Here is a 19,591-nt window from a genome sequence, read left to right as displayed (position 1 = left end):
GACAGTGGCCCTACAGATGCAGCACAGGGAGAGGGGTTCAGACACATGCGAGATGGCTGGACATAAATCAACTTGAGTCCAGATGAAGGACAACAGATTAGTCAGCCCTGCACCTGATACAATATACTTCTGCAGAGAGTCTATTGAGACTCTTCCCTCAGGTGAGCTAAAATGGTGCTCCAGATGCAGTACTGCCCCAGACCCATGACAACTCACTGCCTCAAGGTTTTACCAGCTCAGGTGTCTCTATGCCCTGCTCTATTTTATTGCATGACATGCTCTAATCCCCCTGCCTATCTCCAGTTCAGAGTAAGCGTCAAGGGTCTGCATCACCAAGTCACATTATGGGTTTCTTACCAGCATCCTCCTCCGGTTCATCTGCAGCCTCCTCTTCTTCCCGCTGCACTGGATATTTGAGGTGCCATACCAGACCCATGTTCTCCTTCTTGTAAAATTCTATCAGTTCCTCCAAGTTCTCAAAATACTTCACGGGAACACCCTCTGATGCCTGAAACAAAACACAGAGGCTGTCATGGTCTGGGATTTCCTACCACAGAAACACTGCTCCTCACAGAAGGAAAACCAAAGTCATAGAGAGAGAAAAACCCACTACTGCTGTCCAGAGAAAGCCAGCTCAGCTCTCACTGCCCATCTGACCACAGGCTCTGTGCAGAACAACTCCTGCAGTACAAACAGAAACAGATATGCACACACGTTCCAGCCAGTGTCAGCAAAAATGGCAACCTCAAAGATTCACTGAAGCCAAATGGAAGAGCTCTCTCGTTTGATTCAGTGTGCTTGGCTTCAAAGCAAAGGAAGACTTTAAAAACAAAGAATTCTCCCAGATTAATTTTTGCATTCCCTCTTTTACTGAGCACGAAACCCCTGGACTATGTTGTATTTTGTGGTATCCAGGAAGAATTTTTCTGTGAAATTGCAAGATAAACATGTCTAAATCTAGACTTTAGCATCCCTTCCAGGATTCAAAGGCTCAGAACTAGGTTCAAATGAAACAAGCTAGCAAGGTACTGTCAGGCAAAAAAATGCTCGGATGAAGATTTAGAAAGCCGAGGCTCAGGACACAGCTAGGGCTGTCAATGCGTCAGGCATGACGCCGAGCTTGCCAGCTGAATTTTAACTGTGACTAAAGCTGTTTCTAGCACAGCCCCGGCCACTAATCTCAGGAAATGGATACTTGCAGAAGGCAAACACTGGGATAAGGTTTTAGAGGTCTTCAGAGGCAAAGCTTCGGCGCAATTATATCTACACATTGGTGTGAACGGTAAATCTGCTGGATTCACTAGGCAGGAACAGCTGCCACCCCTGCAGCTCTGCCCCATTGCTTCAACCAGGGGCCCTACCAAGGACAGAGAAATGATTTGTCATGGCTCAGCACAGACGTCCTGACCAAAAGAAAGAACTCTGCATTACCTCCAGAACTGCACTTAAGTACCGTCCAAACCCAAGGCAACAGCAACACATAAGAGAAGCTCTGATCACTCTTCACGAGGGCTGCTCCTCCTGGCAGGGTGCTCTCTTTCTGGACGAGAGGTTTTCCCAGAGAAACCAACCCAAGAAGGCCCAGTCTACACATGCAGCAAAAAATCAAGAGGCAGGAGCAGAACAGTGCAGAGCGGATGTTTTCCAGCCCCACAAGACTGTTGTTCTTGACTTAAAAGAGCAACACTGGGAACTGTTCACACCTGAGGATACAGCAGCAGCGGACAATCAACAGGAAGACCTGATCACCCTAATGGCAGGCTTGACTTGCACTATTTTACATGCATAAAGCTAGATTTTGCACAGGAAACATCGTTAGTTAATAACGAAGTAAAGTTTTGCCTCCAATTTGAAATAACTTGTTACACAGCCACACTTTACACATTATGTCTCTGACTAACAGGAAGGATGTTTTAATTTCTTTTTGGATTGCAATTATTGGCCGTAAAAATTAACACACACACACACAAAGTTTGTGTACAAGTTTCAACAAGCTTATTTACCTGCCATTTTTGTTTGCCTAGTTTCTTATTATCTGTGAACTTTTTTGTTTAAAAGGCAAATGTAGCAAACCCAAGAGATTAAACAGGAGAAAGGGTAGCATAAACCACAGTGAGCAGAACACAGAAAACTCTCTTCAGTGAGTCCTCGCAGCAACAAGATTTCTTTTTAAATTTTCCTAAAGAATAAAATATCAGGCCAGAAATTAGGACAGTGCTTTCAATACTGAGCCACATTTGAAACCTTCAGTGGCCTCAGGCCTGCCATCAAAAATACCTTTCGTTTTTAACTACGACTGCATGTCTTTAAAGGCACAGCAAGACGCATTCTCATAACAAACATGTATGATGTTTCTGAGAGCTCTGCCTGTTCAGCCTGTCTCCCAGGTGTTCCTGCATTTATCAAGATTTATTATTCTTGTACACTGGAAAACGTCACATTCAGCATGAAAGCGGTGCTTGGGCAAACACTGGATTATATTTTTGTGAGGCCAGAGGTATTAAAGCAAATCACTGGTTAAAACTTCACAGGACCATAACAGCATAGGCCAGATCCTGCTCTGCTAGAGCAGCACGAGCTCAGCATAATCAGAATGACTTCTGATTTACACCAATTAATGCAAATAGTGTCTTGGCCCTCCTAGATGCTTCTGCTTCTTGATGCCAACTGTGAAGGCTGGGAATCAGGGAAAACCATCAAGGAAAAAAAGCACTCAGCTCTAATCCATCATATGAAAGGATCCTGAAGTCACAGTGCTGTACTGGGACAGACCTGGAATAGTTCAGCCAGTTTCTTCCATGTTTCTCTGTTCATGTTCCCTGCAGTACCTTCCTCTGCTCCGAAATCCCCGTTTTTCTGATTATTTATGCAGCTGTGACCAGCAGCCCCCGGCAGCCCAGACTGCACTGTTAGCAGCACGCTCAGCCTTCGTGCCCAGCCTATGGCAGCGTTCATCCTCTGGATTTCATCTGCCTGGACTGCCTTCTGCCCACCACCTACAGCAGCCATAGATGGGCAAGAGCTCATGAGAGACGAGGCTTGTGGTGGTTTGCTTTGCCCTAAGCTTCCCCAAAGGGCACCTGGAAAAAGGCATCAGCCCCATCAGAGTGCACAGTCAGACCCTAAAACACACTGAGGGTAAACAGGATGGTCAGGCTTTACCATCGGCATCTTTGCAGGAGGAAAGCTTTGCCATCAGTGCTCTCTCCCACCTCTTGAATTACAGCAGCCTACCCCACTCCTCTTCTTTCCAAAGTTGTCTTCACACTCCTACTTCACTTTCCAAAGACCTCGCTGTCTGCCCGCTTCCCCAGAACCCCCTGATTGATGACTGTCCCCGCAGCCCTCCATCCCGCCCCTACACAGCATCCCTCCCACTCCCAGTGCCCAAACACTGTCTTCTCAGCCTTGTTTTGCCTCTCAGCTCCTGCTCTCCCAGGGCACTTGCAAGAAGACGGATTGCCCTGCACAGCTCTTTTCAGGCCAAATGGAGCCTTGATGTAAGTGGGAGGAAAGGCTGAATTAGCACTTTTTGCTGCCAAGGATAGTTCAGTCTCTGAAATCGTGCTGGTCTCTGTGGTAACCAAAAGAAGCAGCATTTTGTAACAGGCCTCCTTCCTCTAACTCATTGCACCGCATTTCAAGAGTGGACTGAAGCCTGTGGTCCAGCTCAAATTCCCTGGAGTGGCCATAAGCCCTGGCTCACGTGCAGGCTAGCGGGATGCACGCGCAGGCTAGTGGGATGCACGTGCAGAGAGGCCCCACTGTTGTGCACCCCTCCTACCCTGGTAGCTGGTCAGGCAGCCACCCCACCACCTCCAGCCACCTTTGTCGATGAACCCCACCATCTCCTCTCTCAAGGATAACTGGGATTTGTGGCCATGTGGAGGAGCTGGGCTTTGCACGCATCTGAATCCAGCCACTCATTCCCAGAGAGAGGCAGTCTCCATCCCGGAGGTGCAAGCTCCTCTGACAGCCCACCTTCCCCAAGCCCATTCAGGATAAAAAGGACCAACTCCCCACAGCACACAGTAAAAATAAAGGACGTCGCTTTCGTAGTTTAAGACAGAATTCAGCAGGGAGCTGAACGCGTGTCCTGAGCAGCTGTACAGAGGCAGCGAGAGCTGCAATAAGGAAACAGGGAACAAGTGGGGTTGGGAGCTCCGACCAGCTGTGGCCAAGCACAGAGGGAAGGATGGGGAGCCTCAAACCTGCTCAGCACCCGCTCACGGTGAGGGAGCTCGAGGGCCCTGCCCCACGCCACAAAAGCCACAGCATCAGCACTGCCTCACTACACATCAGCTTTGCCACCATGAGAGCCTGAAAGCAAAGATCACTGGATTATTCTCACACATTTTCTTTTGAATTATAATTGTTATTATTTGTAAGGACCTCAACAGAGGAAGCGTGCAGGAAGGGCTGTGCCCCTCCCTCCAGCACAAAGCAGTGCCCAGCAACCCTCCCTGGCTGTTTGCCTGCTCTATGAAATGAGCTCCTTTCCATTCAAGGCACCCCCCAAGTTTCCCCACTCCCCCCGAGAGAGCAGGGCACGCTGCTTTGCGCTGCCTCCCTCTGCACAGAGGCACAGCAAAATCTATATGTTGTTTAAATTGGGAGAGAGAACAGTAAAACCAAGACCTCGCTGTACTTGCTTCTCCCCTTGGGGAAAGGATGAGAACAAAGCCTGCGTGACAGATTACTCACGTTGTTCGACACACAACTGCAAGACGCTCAGATACCACTGGTGACAAGTGTCGTGTGAGCCCCTCCAAATCCAACCGCCCGTAACTTTGCTACCAGCCGTAGGGCAACAGGAGCATCCCCCAGGCCGTGGTGTATTCCCAGTTCAGCACTGCCCAGGACTGCAGGGATGATGCCTGTGTAGCATCAGTTTAACACAGAAAAAAACTGGTTCAGTAATGTTACAGCCAGTTCTCAGGTTGCTAGATGACCTACCTAAAGGCTGGTCAACAATTTTCACTGCTATCAAGCAAGGAAAGCAGCACATAGCTAGGACATATGCTTTCTTCACACTTGAACTTGTGGCAAAAGTTTATAGGATGGGAAGGAAAAAACAGCGATGGATAGTAAAATACTGGCATTGAGTCAGTCCATACCTGGTTGTGGAGCACATTAGCAAAAACTGGGCTGATGGTGCACTCTGAATAAATGTCCTTGAGACAACCACACTGGATGACGGGAGCGAGGCAAAACGGAGCCTCAACTTTATGCAAACTTCCTCTGGTTTTTGAGACAGGGAGCAGACGCAGAACGGGGCACTGCAAACAAAACCGAGCAGGACAGGGCAGTGCAGAACAAGCTGGAGCCACCGGAGCAGAGCGCAACAATGAAATCCACTTCCCGCCCCTCCGCCTTCTTTTAGTAAGTAACTATTTCCTCGGGGTTATCACAGGATAGATCTTGTTTTAATTGAGAAGTGAATTGTTTCAAGTCATTAGAAACGTGGATGGCAAGTGTCATCTCCACGGCAACACTCCACATCCCCAGAAACGTGCTCACACAGCTCACAGGACACCGAAGCAGTGCGGAAGGCAGGCTCTGCTTCCACAGCAATTCCTCCAGCATCACCACCAGTGCCTCAGCTTTGTGCTGACAATAGCCATAACATACAGAAAGGAAACACCTAGTGAACATATGCAATATAGGGAACAGCCCGTAAAACAGCAGAAATGCACAAAGGAACCTGGATAATAGTGAATCAGAGACTGCGTAGCAATTTTACAGTGGGAAACTGCATCAGAAAAAGCCTGTCTTTCTAAGATCTGTTAATGGGGGTGTCACATGAGATGCAGGAAGAAATTCTTCTGCTGTACTTGGTGCTATAAGGCCTTAGCTGGACTGCTGTGTCCAGCCTGAGGCACCACTTTTTACAAAACATGCAAAAATACCAGAAAGAGTCCCAAGGAAAAATTAAGAGGACAGCTGAAGAGTTGGAAAATGTGATTTACCAGAAAAGCTCAGAAGAAAGGGACTGGTATGGTCTGGCAAAGGGACAGCTTGGAGACATCACAGTAGCAGTCTTACAAGTTTTAAATGCTCATATAAAGAAGATGGCAACCAGCTGTGCTGCAAGTCCCCCAAGGACAGCAGATGTGGCTGGCTTGCTTTGCAGCAGGGGAGGTTTAGATTAGATCTCGGGGAACCTCGCCAGGCAGAGACAGTGAAGTCAGGCTACACAAGGAGAGTGTGCGTCCACGTCTCTGGAAGCATCGCAGGGCAGAGTACCCAGGCATTCCTCACAGTTGGCTAGTGAGCACCTGATCCTGCTTCAGCCTGAAAACAGGGCAAACGCTGGGCTCAGAGACCTCACAAGGCCTCCTGCAACCCCTAATTCTGCGACTGTAGGAAGCCCTCTGCAAATCTGCCTGCTGCCTCTTTGCCCAGATCCTGCTATATCCTTGAAGACCACGGGTAAAACTGAACATGCCTATGCTTGTCATGACCAGCCCAGCCATTTCAACTGCATCCCAAACCACGGACTCTCAGATCTTCCATATGTCCTTCTGACTCCAGCCCTTTTGGCTGGAAATTTCCTTTCCCACAGGATGTCTTGGTGTCTCCTGTCCTCCAGAAACTGCCCTCAATTCTGCAGGTCCTTCCAGTTTCCAATTTCCCTTCCATCCTCTTGACACTCACTGTACAATGGTTTAAACCAACTAGCTACAACTTGTTCTTGTCTTCATGCTGAATAGGCTTCTGGGTTCTTCATTTCATGAAAACAGGTACGACTAAAGCCTTCAGTCACTGGTCTTTGGGTAAATCTTGTGATCCCCTTTCCAAATTCATCCACCTAAACTTTTCAATAGGTTTTTGTATGACTGAGATCATCTAATCTTCTTTTATATCTGGTACGAAAAGGCCAACAGGGCCCAACCTAAGTCTGTTCTTCATTATCTCCAAGCAATGCCATCTGGCCAACAGAACACCTTGACAAAGATACTCCAAATATGGGTTTGCTGAGAAGCAGCTCTGAACGCACCTTTAAGAGAAGCTGCAAGCAGAGTATAAAGACATAAAGTGAGAAGAGATTTAAAAGATGTAAAGCCTACGCTAAGCCAGGCAAGGAAGTGGTTAACTTGGGGTTCATTACAACAATTGTATAAATAGATGGCACAGGAAGTCTGGGGCCCTCAGAAGGAAGAGGAAGTGTTTTCCTTTCCTGAGCCAAGGCGCAAGGAGGAACTAGGAAACTGGTCATCTGGTTATATTGCTTAAGGCCAAGCCTTTCTAAAAAGAGTGCCTTAAAACAGGTATTTAAACCCATATACAGGCATTTCAGTAGCAGTCAATAAGTTTTCGAAGTTCTAAAATTCTTGCAATACCCACCCAACTTGAACGGAAGCTGAAAATCAGGTCACTTCTACTTTGGTGCGACAGGCTGGCAAGAACTTTTTTTCCTTTTAGATTTGGAAAAAAATTTGTTAGGTTTCCTGGTTTGGAAAAAAGTTGTCTTCAAGACTGTTAGCTAGGAAGTCTAGGTGGCATTTTTAAATTTCCTTTTGGCTCTCATGTAGGCAAGCTTTTATACGTCACTAAAGAGCTGAACCTAAGAACTAAGGAACTTCTGGTAAATTATTTTTAAAGCATTTTAAAGCAACCTGGTTGTGTTGCAGTTTTGTTTTGCTAGAAAACATTTCTTATTTTTAGATTAAATCTCGTGCTAAGGAATTTCAGGAGCATTTCACAGGAATAGGATCATAGACAGGAATCACAGCTGGGAGAAACAGCTACTTCCCAAAATACAAGCCACCCAGAAACTTACTCTGTTTTGAATGCAACACCTGGGGCTCAGAAGAAATAGGGCCAACTAGGGAGTACAAAGGGAGAGGAGCAAGTGCATGGCTGAGGAAAAGGGGGATCCTCTGATATGAAGGGTCAGTAAAGGAATGGACTTTAATAAGTGGTGGGAACCTGCGAGCTGGCAGGGGAGTTGGGATGCTGGGTAAAGCTCAGCGAGAGGGTCTCCGGCACAGAAACAGAGCACGAGAGAAAAGGCAAGGGGAGGAATCCAGGGAACCTGGACAGAGGATGCCGGTGGGCAGCCGGAGCAGCAACTCCTCACCTGGAAAAAATCATATGAATTTTTGGGAGAATGACACAGTGTAAGTGCAGCTGTAAATTCTATAACTTGAATACTTTTGGAGAGAATGGAAGGTGAATAGTCCCTGTCTCCTCTGAGACAAGAGATGATGAAGGCTTTCTTGTCCCATTTTGCATGCAGTTTGGTCCTGATGCTCAAGTTTGCTTATTCATGTCACTTTTGCTACAGTGGCCTTTTACATTTAAGACTTTGGGTGAAAATCATGGAAATCAGAGACTTCTGGGAAAGAGGGCTTCAGAATTTCTGAAAGAGATTATTCACAGAAGGAAACAAGGAATTGCAATTTAATAACAACTAAGTATGTATTACTTCTAGCTTTTGTTCCTGGCAGAAAAATCAGACATCCAAACAAAAAAACCCCTTAAGTTAAAAGAGGAAAAAAATAAAGAAAATTATTGTGTTGTCAATCCTATAAAATTCCCTTTGTTCCTCAAATGCAACTGAAGGATACCATTACATACTGCCTCTACCACAAGCTCCATTTCTTTAAGCACAATACTGACTTAAGAGACACTGTATATGAATTACTGGCGCTGCATCACAATGCCTTTCTTATTATACGTATAAAAATATGGGAACGCTAAACGATGTTCACTCTCTTCCGCACTAATGTGCACAGAACGTTTGTTAAAGTTCAGCACCTACTTCCTTGCTTGCTTGCAATATGTGCATGAAACCTGAATCCGATTGCTGCTAGCTGGAAACAAGTCAACCAGGTGCAAAAAAGCATTCTTGCCTCTGTTGCTAGCTGGGCAGGAGGGCACATAATGACTTCACTTCCAAATTGTCTGGTACAGTGCAAACCTAGATTAAAACCTGAACTCCCTCCCGATCCAATTTTGGCCAAAATGGCCATCTCACTTTTTCCTATCTGCAATGTCATGGAAAAGACTTGGGAAGCAAAATGCATTTTGCTCATGCTCAGTTTCAAATGCTTAACACGTTCTATGTGTGGAATGCGAGCCCAGTTTGAGTTAATCTTAAAAAGAACCTGTCATATCTGACACTTCTGATCTCTTCTGGCCCTGCAAGAGTTTTCCTTTACGTCAGGCTTCATTCTGGCAGCCCGAAGGTTGGTCATGTTCACAGGTAGGAAGTGGTCCCATGGCAGAACTGGGACACTTGCAAATTAAAAGTGTCTGTTGAAGCAAAGGAAAATTGAAAGGAGTTTTCAGTAGAGTATAGCTGGCTGCCAAATTTTTATCTCAAGTGCCTTGTTAAAATTCTACATCCTATAGAAAACCATATTCGAAGTTCTGGAAGGTAAAGGACCTATAGAAGTCTTTTGAACTGGCATTCTCCCACAAGATAAAGACATAGGTCATAAAAATAATGCACTCAGATCCTGCTTAAGGACCGCATTCCACTCTGCTCTGGCACTCCACAGTTCACACAAAAAGTATGTTAATTGTCAAATATCTAACTAATATAGTTAGATACAAGCTAGTAAGAACACCAAGCAATTGTAGGAAGCACCAACACCCTGTACTTGAGGTAGTCCTTCGTGCTAAACAAAACATTCAAACTCTAGCCATTGAAAAAGATTTTAGCAACAAAGCATATTATGATCCAACTCATAGCAGCAAGAGAAACTCCTGAGCAACCGACTCTTTCTGTGTTATAATAAATAAGATTTACATCAACAACAAGCAAACAACAGTACGGTTCCATGTCAGAACATGAGGGACTGGTGTTAAATTTAGCTACAGGGTGCAAGTCAGATGAGTTGGTGATGAATGAGCAAGGACTGCAGATCCATGGGGATCTGATGCAATTTTTTTAGCACTTCTGTGGTGTGTGGGTAGAATTTAAGTAAAAGTTTTGGAGTACGCTACTTCTAACAACTTTTTTAATTTTATCACAAGCCTTGTGGTTTTCCACTGAAAAGCTTCAACACTTGAAGTCAAATGAAAATTTCCATTTTCATTTCTTCATAAAGTATCTAGCTCTAGTGATTACCAAGACAAGCTTGAAAACACAGGTCCCCAAGAGCTAGCAAGGCAACCAAGGCAGCAAACGTAACAGTCATTATTTCAGAAGGCAGTTTGTGGAGGTCATTGTTCTGATTTTGTCAGCGCTCACTGCTGACAGTAACTGAGCTGGGGAAACCATCGCAGGTCACTGATACTTGTTTCTCAGTGGAAAATCCCAAGCACCCTTCAGTTTTTCACTCTATAGAAGACAACAAATACATCCTCAGGCAACAATGTGAGGGGTTTGAAGTCCTACTAGAAAGAACTTTTCCCCAAGACAGGTGAAGGCGTGCCTACACTGGCTCTAACCCGCACAGCGGGACAGACCCCTCAGCTCAGATCAGTCCTACACCGCATTTCTAGGGGTTTCCTCTAACCTGTGCAGGCAGACAGTGGAGGATCCATAATCAGCTCTCTGTATTCCCTATTGTCTTCTGTGCTGAATGAATCCCAGTTTCAACAGACACCAAGTACTAAATGCGCAGGAATTATGTAAAATATCCAGTGGAAAAGAGAAAATGTAAGATTAAAGAAGTTATACTTATTGAAGATACACTGCTGAAGCAAAGCAATGCAGGCAGAAGGTGAGTGTAAAACAGCTGCATTCACAACATAATACTGCCTAACTTTCTGGGATTGCATAATTAAAAACCATAAGCAATGCACAGATAAGGGTGAGCACCTTAGTGTTACCATTTCCGGTCTTCAGCCTGCAAAATTTCTCAGGCTTTATGCTGCAGCAACTGTTTTCTGTTTTTGTGATGCTAAGGGTGACCACTCATCCCTTCTTTCAAGGGACTGTCCCTTATTTCATTCATTTACTGCACGAGTAAGACAAACCCTTACTCTATTAGAAGTAAGCACTGAGCCATACCTGCTAATTAAAGATACAGTATCCAGCCTGAAGAAGCACTGTCATTTAACAAAACTAACCACAAAACTAAAATCAAACAAAAAACATCCTTCAAACCCTCTCCTTTTACATCCTCCCCTGAACTGCACCTCTGGAATAAAAATAGCGGATGTGGTGTTACAAATTTTTTGTTAAACTTTGCCCCCTAAACTTGGACCCAACCCAAAGTCTCTGGTTTTGCATATGCAGGGACGTGACATACAGTGAAGACAAACTTCTGGAAAGGCTACCAAGCGCCTCTGTGAACAACCAGCGCTTGCTGCATGGGGGTTCTAGCATGTTTAATCACGAAGAATACTTTATACTGAGTTAAGACTTTTAAACCACACAGGTCACTGCACACCCTGTCAAATTTTGGAGAATGAGGTTTTATACAGAGTTATCTGGAAATTTTAATTTAATAGCCTGCTAACACAGAGCAACCCCGGCCCATAGAGAGCTTTGCTATACTCGGCCCATGGAGCTTGCCAGTTGTGCTGAGCATTATGTTTCAAAATAGTGCAAAAGAAGATTTTTAGAGCCATGGGATGGAATAGGAGAAGGGAACTGACTTAGACTCTCAGAGGAGAACCAAGATGGAAAACTCTGTCAGAAGTTACAAATTGAAGACAAAAGAAGTCAGACAGTGGGGCAAAGACCTGGGAACAACCGAAAGCGGCGTTCTGACTTCGTTCTCTCAGAGGGACATTGAAATGACTGAATCTGAGCTATCTTTGCTAAAGTCTGTTTCATTTCCCCAAAACATTTTTTCATTTGAAATCAAGTCCTGTGTGCTTTGCATTTATGCAGCAATCTTAAAACTAAAGGATTCTACAGTTCTTTTAGAACTTTAAACAGAAATAGCTTCAACCACCAAAAGGTAAATCTGAAAAGTATTGGTAGAGCAGACCTCGTTTACCTAAAACAAGTGCAACCAGGACGATACTTCAGATTGAACATGTTGTTATTTAAAGGTGATTGTATCTTTGTATTTTATACTTATATCAGTAATAAGCTGCAGCGCACATAGTGTCTATTGATCCAGTTCCCTAAGGCTGCAGAGTAGATCGAGTGAGCAAGATCTAACCAGAGCCTAAGTATTACTTGTGACCTCCTGGGTGAGTTACATCTCTCTATGTGGGACACAGCCTGCAACGATACATCTCATCAGCAAATCAAGATACATCTCTAAAGAAGAAAGGGCATCACCCTGCCAGTAAAAAGTGCAGAAACCATTTTGTACAGATGGCAATATTTGCCGTAAGACTCCTTCTAAGCAAATCCAATAGCAATGTTTTCCAAGACTCATTCCTGTCTTAAATGGTCAGGACAAAAATCCTCATATAGCACTAACAATATATTAGCTTCTCTTTCTTTGAGTAAGCAACTCAAGACTTGCCTGAAAATCAGTATTTTTCTCTGTGACCCATCATGCCTCAAAGCACAGAAGCAATAAAACACAGTGCTTCATTACCACACTGCTGCAAGGGGAATAATCTGCCATCTCCCTGAATACTTTAAATTCAGTTATGAAGCTTCATCAGAAGTCTTTAGAAATATAAAATATAAAAAGGATAAGACAATCAAACGGATTAAACGCTATGTGACTGATAATATTAAAGCTAACATCCATCAAATTACTGAAAAATGAGAATATTTTCTTGTTGATAATTTTGGTTGTGTAAGTTTTCAATCATTTTTCCTCATCTGCCAGGAGAGGTTTAGAATTTCAGGAAAGTTTTCATTTTGCTAGTCCTGGAGACGTTGAGGTGTGTGTTCCCAAGGTGCTCATCTCAATTAGGATTATATGTTTGGCCTCTCAAGCACAGACTCTAGCTACTTTAAAAAGTGTTATTTAAAAAAAACCCCACCTTCTTATAGTTCTCAATCCATAAGCAGAGGTTAGTACCCCTTCCTTTAAAACGCGCCCACAGAAACAGCTGGTTCGGGACAGAAATGTCTGCAAAGGGGATGAAGGAGAGCAACAAATTCCTAAAGCACACTTGCTGCTGGAGAAAGTTTCTGTGTATTGGAGACTGAGGCTCCCACCACCTCCCAGCCACTCGTTCCCGTCCCCCAGCCAAAGTCTGTGCCCCACTTTTGTGCCAAGAGCAAACTCGGTTGTTTGCGTGCTCGAGCTCTCATAGCGGGAACTGAAAGATCCAGCAGAGTCGGAAAGAGCTACTCAGTGTGTGGTTGCGGGTGGTCAAAGCCTTTCGAAAGGGTAATACGGTGAAACAATTATTCTTCTAAAACAATAATTGTTAAACTGGTTACTGTTTAACAGCCCTAATCTTTATCTTCTGAATCTTAAAGCATTTTGCAGTGCCTGGAAGTTGCTTTTGTACATTCAGTGAGAATTGCCTATTTTCAATTTTCAATTGTTTAAGCATGATGAAGGCTTTATGACATAACACATTTATTGGAGGGCAAACCGTACCAAAAATTGATGACATTTTTTGGCGTTTCATTCTTTGGAGTGAAATTTTATCTGAAAGCACATTCAGATAAAAGGAAAAGGGATTTCACTTCATGGCATGCATTGGCTTTTAAATACCCAATTTCATTTTTTGAAGCTTGAAAAACTAAATAATAAAATCACTTTAACCTGATTTAAGCCATCTTCTCTGAACATTTTTTTATATTTTCAGGAAACTGGAAACATTCTGGAAGGGTTCAAACTAGACAAAAGCTGGATATGGTTTGTTTGTATGAAGAATTTTGTATACTGAGAGATTCAGTAGCAGGAATGTGCATGTTTCAGGAAATACCTAGTTCTCTTATTAAATGCTGCTTCTTTCAGTTTTTCAAAACCTGTGAAATGCATTATGTTTATTCCTACCTCAGATGCAATAGCGGAAAAAAACATTTTCCTTCTATAAACAGATTTGGATAGTTTGCAGAAACATGAAGTACAGAGGTTTTGCTGAGCCCTGACTGCATATTATTTTCAGTCCTACATGTAAAGACTGTAAAGAGTTTTACAAACTGATTTAAATCAACATTAAATTATATTGAAAAATATTCAACTTGGAATAGGTACCATTTTCAGTAATGAAATGAAGCTTAGTATAATTAAATTATGTATTTGGGCATACTAGGAATGTGTTTCCCTAACCATGTTTCAAGACATTGCTCCTAATTATTACCTGGTTGTCCACTTGTCCCTTGTTTCTATTCAAGAAAAGTAATCACCCTAATTACACCTCAGCCCTACGGTGCCAACAGAGCACCACAAACATAGCAAGTTTTCTGTGGTAATAACTTAACTCAGGCAAAATCCGTTCCATCCTCAGCATTAACTTCAGTTGAAATTCACTGTTATGCAAAGCATAAAATCCCACTTTCCCATAGAGGCTCTGTGGTCCTGCACACCGATGAGCTCTTGACTCTTCAGTGGAGTCCCCAGCTCCAAAGCTTTGCTGGGACCACTCAGTTTCACCTTAAGACTGGGCTGCACCTCCTGGCTCTCTCCCTTCCCCTTGGTGACCCCCCTCTGCCTTCTACTGAAGTACTCCCTCTGAGCCCGCTGTGCCCTTCTGTCCCTCATGCAACACTGCTGTCCCTTCCCCTCCGCTGCAGCAATGCACGTGCCGATGGTCCCCCTCTAACTCCCAAGGACACTGGCATGCGCCCGGTGGTGCTGGCACACCTCTTACCTCGGCAGCACACCAGCCCAAATACACACGCACCCCTGCCCACCAGCATATGCCCACCTGGAGGGGGTGGCTGTGCAGCCGGTCTGTCCCAGCCCACCAAGAATCCGCCTTGGTGGGACACTTGGTCTCCTCCTGCCTTTCAATGCAGAGGGAGGCCAACAGTGCTTGATGCCTCTCAGCTGCAAGCAGGCTGTGGATGACGTACAGTCTCCATGCAGCCCGCAAGTGATATTTTGGGCAGGCCCGTGCCTGCCCTGTCCTCACTGGAGACCGTGAGGTTTTGACATCAATTTGAGCAAGTACAAAATCCTTACACAGCTGTCTGACAGAAGCTGTAAGTGGCTGCAAAGTTGTGAATGGGTGAGCGTCACCCAAAGGATTTTGCTTTGCATTATCTCCCACTGAAACCAGCTCAAGCGCAATTTCTTAGTAGAAAGGTTTTGATCAGATATAGATAGATTCAAGGCAAATCACAAAATCCTTACTACAGAAAACCTTTCCTTGGCCACACGTGTCAGAGCAGCACAACAAATAGGGATTACAGTGCAGTATCAAAGAAAAACATCTCTCTGCAAAGGGCTTGGTACTGCATGTGCCACGGCCAGACGCTGCTTCTGACATTGGTGACAACAGCAGTGACACCAGGAATGCAGGAACTGACCTAAACCCACGCTCTTATCAGATCATGCTGGCAGGATGGGCAGCCCTATCCTGCCCTACGTATGTGCTCTGAGAGCAGGTTAGCGCGCCGGATGAAGCTTCTACGCCGAGCTCCACCCTGGAGGACTCATAAACAGAAGCCAGAACAAATTCTGCCTAGAGGCAGGGACAATCCTGCCGACCGGCTGACTCAAACAGGCAGCCCTCTCATTGCATGTCTTGCCCATCCCAGGACAGAGGATTTTGGTCTTTCTGGCATATTTAGCCAAGGCATATGCAGACAGAGTACAAATCTAGGTGTTTTCCCCAAAATGTGTTTCTAGAAGCGTGCTGGCAAGGAAGAGTTTCAGCAGGAAACCCTATACACAGTATTTATAGGCTCTCCTACCTTCTGGGAGCCAGTGCTGCAAGTACACTGGTAACCTACAGCTTCAGTGTCAGTTGATACAGTGAGTCACAGCTGCTGGCCTGCTTTCTAACTGCTCACGTAGCACCATTTGTTTCCTGTTGCACACAACCTCGTATCAGACTAGAAAAAGTTACCAGAAAAAAAAAAAAGCTAGATGATCACTTAATATAAAACAGTGCTGCCAGGGCATCTGTAATGTTCACTGAAGTCAGCAAAACCTACAAGTAAATAGGGTCGACTCCTTTGCAACAAGTAGAAAGTATAAATATAAGTAGTTTTTAAAAAGCCCTTGCAGCGATGGTGAATTTCAGCACGAACGCAAACAGTGCTGATGCTCACAGAAATTATGATCTGGCATTAGAACTGCAAAATGAATGTCTCCCACATCTACCCACAGAGCAGAGTGCAGGAAGATGCATGCACACCACTGCTTTCTGTCAAGGAGCCGGGCAGCTAGGACAGCCCAGGAAGGTGAAGCGGAAAGAAAAAGACAAGCAGTAACTTTAAAAATACTAACGTTTTCCATACAGTAATACAGTCTCTTACGCAGCGTGAGAAGAAGGCAGCTTTTCATGATTCCTTCTCACAACAAGTTAATCCACATAAATTGCCAAACTCTGGAGCTGGTCCAACAGCTTTGCTCAAAGCAAAAAACCAAAAAGTTTATTAAAAAAATGAAGGGGGTTGAAGCATGTGCTATACAAGGCATCGTCTTCATTCAACCCCCTCTGCCCCCCATTAATTTAAAAATAAAAATAAAATCTAAAAAAAGGTGAAAAGTTCAGAAATGCTTATATGGACTTTTTCAAAAGGATGATCCAGTTTTTCCATCTGAAATAACATTTTTCTCAACATCCTGGCAACAGTGTGATAGCTTCTGAAAAGCTCAAAATCAAAATGAAACATTTCACCTGAATGCATTTTTTTAAAATTTTCCAGTTTGCTTGAAAATCTTAAGTGGTTCCTACTCCTGCTCAAGCCAAGCTCTACTTCTGCCCTCTCACACACAGCAACCAAAAGATGCAAACACCATTCAAGGCATTGTGGGTGACCGAAGCCTCAGTCTTTGGCAGCCCACAACATTTCAAGGCAAGTACTCAACTTGAGGCAAGAGGTCTGATAGTGGCATAAATGGGAGAGCAGACTTAAGGGTCATACAAGAGAAATAAAAAAAAAAAAAACAGGTTGGCAAGAAGGAGAAGGAAATAGAACCCTTGCCAGAAGGAAGCAGCAGTGGTTGGCGAGGCCTGAGCCCTGAGGTGGCAGACAAATGCGTCTGGTTCAAGTTCTGGGTCGCAGAATGGGAACATTACATGACTGAGCTAAAGCCCACGGGAAAGCATTGGGAGGCTGCACCTTCCTCAAACTCAGAGGCCAGACTGTGCCAGACAGCACAGGAGGTTACAGCACACGATTACAAAATCTGTCCATGGCACTGAGCTACCAAATGCTCTGCAGATGTCCCAGTTTCTTCAGGAGACTCCACCTTTAGCAACAAGCTAAAGCTGTTCCCAGAACTACTAAGTTGACTCTGTCTCAAGTGGCTTGGCATCTCTGGCAACAGCCCTGTTTGTGCAAAGTTGACATCTGTCCATCGGGATATCTCCCCCCAGCCTTCACACAGAGTGGCACGAGGTAAGTGCTTGATCCTGCAACGACCTATGAAGTGTTATCTGATAGACTATGAGCATAAACTAAGATGCAATCTAGCTGCCACTAAGAAATGACTGATTGCACAGCAGCTAGATTGCCGAACAGCCATCAGATAACACAAGCTGCGAACTCCTATTTGAGATGAACCAAAAATCTAGAGAGATCAAACTCCACAGGGTTTTAGAGATGCTACCACACTACTCTAATACCAATCCGTATTTACTGACCAGCCAACTCCAGTGTCTTTTTCCTTCTCACCACCTCTTTCAAGCATCCTCACTCAGGATGCAGGTTATAGCCTTGACAGTGAACTTTTAAAATTGCAGTATATAAAGGCAATACAGGGTAAAGCATTAGGCAAAGGCAGTACTACAGTTTTTCCACAGCAGCTTTTGACCTCAGCATCTTCTCACACTGAACAAGAGTCAGCTGTAATGGGAATCTCCTTACCTGACTTCAGCCTGCCAAGTCTGGCAGTCTAATGGGGTTCTCCAGGCTCTTTAGGCAACAGAGAGACAGGACCTGCCATGGATCATTTAGCCCACTCAGGTCAGAAACCTGTTTCTTCCCCACTGACTACAGAGATACAGCTCAGCTTTGACTAGGTGACAGCTTTGACTGCACATCTAAAATGAAGGGGGATGAATATTGATATATCACACACATCTTCCGCTCCTGTGAAAGTCTATTTAAAATTAGTTATGGTAACCCAATCCTCCTTAACAGACTGGGACTGAGTTCCCCGTTTGTAAAATGGGAGCCAGTGCACTTTCCCTCATTGAGGAGATGCTAAGATCACAAGGAATTCAGATTGTGCAGTGATGAGAGTCATATTGACACTTCAGCTAGTTGTATAAATGAGATGTGTTAAGTGACAGCATAAGAAAGTTTTACCTTTTATCAACCTGGATGGCAAGAACTGAGCATAGATGCCTGGCTTAGAAAGGCAGTTTTAGTGTCTTTAGTTTAGTGTTTAGTTTGATCTTGTGATTCCCAAGGACTCCTTTGCTGCTCTGACCCTCTTTGCACAAACACGACTACACTCAGCTAGTCCCCAAACTTTCAACAACTCTGCATTAATTATGCCTTCCCATTTAGGCAAGGGAAAATCGTATTTGTTTTTACAGAGAAGGAAGTTGAAGCACCCCAGCTGTGACTTGCCCGACAGGCAGGCAGCAGCTAAGCTAACTCAGGGGCAGTTGATTTCCAGCCTCGTGCCCCTGCTCCTGGATCTGTGTAACTGTACGTTTTTTGCTCTCTTCCAGTTCTCAGTGTTTTACTACAGTGAGAGTCTGCAGGCTAATAGATATCTTGATGACTAACTGTTCTTAGCCTAAGGACAAAGATCTCTACTTGCTGTTACAGATCCTGTGTTTCAAGGGGGTTTTGTTACTCCTCCCCTCATTCCTTAAATGTGCTTTTATCAGCAGGATGCGAGTTTGATTCATCCAAGCCATGGATTTCTTTGCTTATATTCTGAAGTCTCAATTAATGGAAAGAGAAAATTAAGCAGTCCCAGAAAAAAGAAAAAGAAGCAATATTTGTATTTAAAGAAAAAAGTCTATGACTGTAACCACTACGGCCTGGCATGTTTGGGGGGGATACCAGTTTGATTCCAGATACGGCAGGCAAGAGGGGTTCCTGACTATGCTAACTGCTGTACAGCTGCTGCAGATGTAGAAACCCAGTGGCAGATCACATAGCATGCCACAAAATGCTGGAAGGACATATGCAAATATTTTTTTCTTCAGCCTGAATGCAAAAATGTGCACCTCTGAATGCAAAAATATGCACCTCCATTTCTGCTGCCTATACTCAAACAGTTAATTTAACCATGCAAAAAATGACACTGAGTATCATTCCACTACAGCCAGACCAGGCTCTAATAAAGCAAGAAAAATTAAATCTACTCTCTAAGACACAAAAAAATGTGAAGCAACTTGAAGCTTTAAAGGTGAAAAAACTCCACAGAGTAGCAGAGGGAGAGCTGTCATGTCACAAGGGCTGTGTATGTAGCTGTGATATTACACGTCTTCTGAACCTGCTGTCATCATGAAAAATGCCTGACAGACAACAGCCCAGATCTGGGCAGGAAAACAATTTTGTTAGCTTCAGGAAGGAACACTGTGCAGGCAAAAAAGGTCACATTGCAAGATCGGGGTCAATATTTGTAACTAATACAGGCTAATCTTGGGATTTAGTATTGAATCTTTCCTATGTCTT

At 44.3% G+C, this 19,591-nt stretch overlaps 1 protein-coding gene across 1 annotated transcript in view; it reads right to left on the bottom strand.

Moving 5' to 3' along the window:
* The window catches only part of INPP5D (inositol polyphosphate-5-phosphatase D), a 54,275-nt gene that overhangs the window by 26,135 nt on the left and 8,549 nt on the right, over nucleotides 1-19,591 (bottom strand). The window contains 1 exon segment of the mRNA XM_059822362.1: nucleotides 358-508. Coding sequence (XP_059678345.1) covers nucleotides 358-508 — 151 coding nt within the window.

This window comes from Gavia stellata, chromosome 11, assembly GCF_030936135.1.
Source record: "Gavia stellata isolate bGavSte3 chromosome 11, bGavSte3.hap2, whole genome shotgun sequence".
In the NCBI taxonomy this organism is placed as follows: Eukaryota; Metazoa; Chordata; class Aves; order Gaviiformes; family Gaviidae; genus Gavia; species Gavia stellata.
The sequence above is the reverse complement of the archived record's forward strand: the minus strand, read 5'-3'. Positions and strand labels throughout refer to the sequence as shown.